The 3,450-nt window shown below is 32.9% G+C and overlaps 2 protein-coding genes across 2 annotated transcripts in view; one reads left to right on the forward strand and one right to left on the reverse strand.

The window, feature by feature from the left end:
- Positions 1-3,450, reverse strand: part of LOC106880589 (uncharacterized) — a 33,715-nt gene that overhangs the window by 25,723 nt on the left and 4,542 nt on the right. Inside the window, exons 2-3 of the mRNA XM_014930593.2 lie at positions 2,786-3,001; positions 1,935-2,128 (exon numbers count right to left, since the gene is read on the reverse strand). Coding sequence (XP_014786079.1) covers positions 1,935-2,128; positions 2,786-2,840 — 249 coding nt within the window. The 5' untranslated portion in view covers positions 2,841-3,001. The remainder of the gene's footprint in view (positions 1-1,934; positions 2,129-2,785; positions 3,002-3,450) is intronic.
- The window catches only part of LOC106880587 (uncharacterized), a 68,813-nt gene that overhangs the window by 15,967 nt on the left and 49,396 nt on the right, over positions 1-3,450 (forward strand). The window lies entirely within an intron of this gene.

Consider the following 3,450-nt stretch of genomic DNA (forward strand, 5'->3'; position numbering starts at 1 on the left):
AGTTATGAAACACGTGTAATCATTTTATTATATTTATCTTATATTTACTTTGTTTTATATTATACTCATTTATTGTGCTTTTAATTGTTAAATTTTCTATATATGATAGTGGATTTTCATCGATGAGTTCTTGAAACTTGGTTATTTTCCCTAAAACTATATATTTTATATATATTTTATCTATAAAGCTCAATGTAATTTTAATTTTTTATAAATTGGTTTTAATTGAGTTTTTACCTGTAATTTTGGATTTTGTCCCTAATATTATTATTATTATATATATATATATATATATGTATACATATATATAAGGGCAAGATTGAGGGATTCAAGTGTAGCAAGTTAGTAAGCTTCAAGCAGTCTGTGGCATGTAGAGAAAACAAAATGTGGAGAGTGTGTGGTCAGGAAGAATAACAATTTATTTTTATATACTTCATGGTAGGCAACTAGCGTTGTTCTGAATGTGAATAAAGATTCAAATTGAAGTAGTGGAACAGTTAAAATCCAGGCTACATATGTTTCTTATCTGGCTGATCTTCCAATATAATTATTATGCAGAGATGGGTATGCAGGTAAGCTATTCATCAGGCCCAAAATACCTTAATTATATGAAAGTTACATTGTCGTTTAAGAATCCAAGTTAATTCATCAAAGATCTTAGTTGAAATGAGTGAAGCCAGAACAGCAAAATCAAAAAAACAAAGGATTGAAGAAATAAAATGATTAAGAAGTAAAATGTGCATCAATGTCTGTGCCCATTTGCACACTCTCACAGGCAAAAAGGTAAACATAAAAGAGACCACCAAGAAAAGGAAATATGTAACAAAAATGCCATAATGTAATGGTTATGAATATACAGAAAAGATTAACGTACAGAGGATGTAGGAGAATTAGCCAAGGAATTATCAAGGTGAGAAACTATTATTTGTAACTTAAGAATGTGTTACATAACTTATCTTTACAGTTAAGAACAAGGTCATTTCGTTCATTAATGCAGTTACTGCATCATATAATGGAAAAAAGTTCTGCAATGCAGAGATGGCATTTTTTTTCAGAACTAATATATGGTTTAGCATGGGTAGCAATGGACTACTTTATACTTCATAAAACTGAGTAAGGTTTTAGCTTATGAATGAGTCTAGATTGAGATGTACTGTTAGTTTTTGCTATATACATATAGTTTACTGTTTTGTTATAGTTAGGATCAACAGAAATATTATTCTAGTGAGAGATAAATATCATTTAATCTTTGTTACTTTGTGACTTGTTTCAGTCTAGTCATTAAATTATGGCCATGCTAGAGCACCACCTTAAAGGGGTTAGTCAAACAAATCGACCACAGGGCTTATTCTTTAACGCCTAGTACTTATTCTACCAGTCTCTTTTTGCTGAACCGATATGTTACAGGGACATAAACAAACCAACATTGGTTGTCAAGTGATGTCAGGGCAACAAACACAGACACACCCACACACATAGATGCATATACATATACATACGACAGTCTTTTTTCAGTGTCTGTCTACCAATTACACTCACAAGATTTTGGTTGGCCCAAGGCTATAGAAGAAGAAGCTTGCCCAAAGTGTCACACAGTGGGATTGAACCTGGCACCATGTGGTTGGGAAGCAAGCTTCTTACCACACAGCCATACCTGCACCTATACACAAAATTTGAAAAAGCGCTTCTAATAGTTTCATGCAGTAGAGATACAATAATTTGGCAGTTTTATATAACATAACACATGTCTCCATGCAATCTTTGAAACATGTTATATAAATCTGCCAAATAATTGTACCTCTAAGGCATGAAACTATAAGTTGGTGTTTTTAAAATTATTGCATAATAAGTGGTGTGTGTGTGTGTGTGTGTGTGTGTGTGTGTGTGCATATGTGTGCATGTATGTGTGTGCGTGTGCATATTAATTTCCTTACCCCATCAACATCACTGTTATCAAATTCTGCAAAACCTGGCTTTGTTGTATTGTCTAATTCAAATTCAGTGTTGAAACATTTCTGTGCCTTTTTACTTGAAATGTTTACATATTCCACCTTGTCCAAAGAAATGCGAACAGAATTGAATTCCTTTAAAGAACAAAGGGTCATGTTCCACATTGTGGCCTGGGTAACTGGAAAATAGTTGGAAAAAAAAAACAAGTTATCAAATTTTTTTAAAACATCAAAATTCTTTTACAATGTGACTAGTTGTACTGGTATTCTATTACTGGTTACAGCCGGAAGCTGTGGGCATGTCCCATCCCAGTTATACAAGGAAAATCAGAGTAAGGTGAAGGTGTGGCTGTGTGGTAACAAATTTGCTTTCTAGCCATGTGGTTCCAGGTTGATTCCCACTTCCTTGCACCGTGAGCAAGTGACAGAAATGAACTCTACAATACACTGCCACAGTAGCGCCACCTACCAAATTCCACTCTTTCACCATTTAGTATTCAGATTATTCGATTAAGTGTAATACTTATTTATTCTCATTGTTTTGAATTAATCATGCATTCTTTTGTAGCTTCAAGGTTTCGATGATTTGATTGCTTATTTTTAGAATGCCATTGCATGGTAGGTGTGAGAGGCTGGATATGGCCAGCTGGAATATTTGAACTGGAAGGCTGGTTTGAATGGTGAAGTATTAAAATTCTGTTGAGTTGAGGTTATTGTTCAAGATACTAATAAATTTGAAACCAAGTGGAAAACACAGGTGAGGGAAACAAAGTTCTTAACCATACACAACCAACCATGATGATTGCACAAATAAATAAATAATTAAGAGAACTTACATAATAAACAGGGGAAGATTATGACTAAAATACTCCAAAATGGAAGACCCAGCATGGCAGGAGATGGAAAGAATTGGTTAGTCTGGAGAAATGGTGATTTTTCCTTTTTCCTTTTTAAAGGTCTTTTGCAAAGAATGAGGAATTTCTATATCAAATATTCTTAGAGATGAATCGTCATTAATTCCTTTTCATTTATCTGTTCAACTATTTTATAAACTGCAAAACACAAAAAACAGAATATTGTCAAATGTCAGTTGATATTCTAAACCATTGAATAATTCTTGTTTTATAATTCTTACCATGTCAAATTCTTGTGCTTGCGGGTTGTGGAGATTACGAAATTGAAAGTTCTGGACAATATTTAATGCTTTTTTTAATGTTTGGACACATTATTATTGCATCAAAGCTGTTCTAATATATAAACTGGCTTCTAGAACATTGCTAAAAACTGAATAATTGATATTATATATGTGTGTGTGTGTGTGTGTGTGTGTGTGTATTTATGTATGCATGCTTGTTCAGTTTTATTTCAAGATTTCTTGTCAATACAGAAGGAACTGGTTTCTAACCTAGATCCAAATCTTTTTCACTGGAATTTCAACATTAACAACAGGGTATTTTTGTACGTATGTATGTATGTATGTATGTATGTATGTATGTATGTA

Source organism: Octopus bimaculoides, chromosome 26 (genome assembly GCF_001194135.2).
Source record: "Octopus bimaculoides isolate UCB-OBI-ISO-001 chromosome 26, ASM119413v2, whole genome shotgun sequence".
Classification (NCBI taxonomy): Eukaryota; Metazoa; Mollusca; class Cephalopoda; order Octopoda; family Octopodidae; genus Octopus; species Octopus bimaculoides.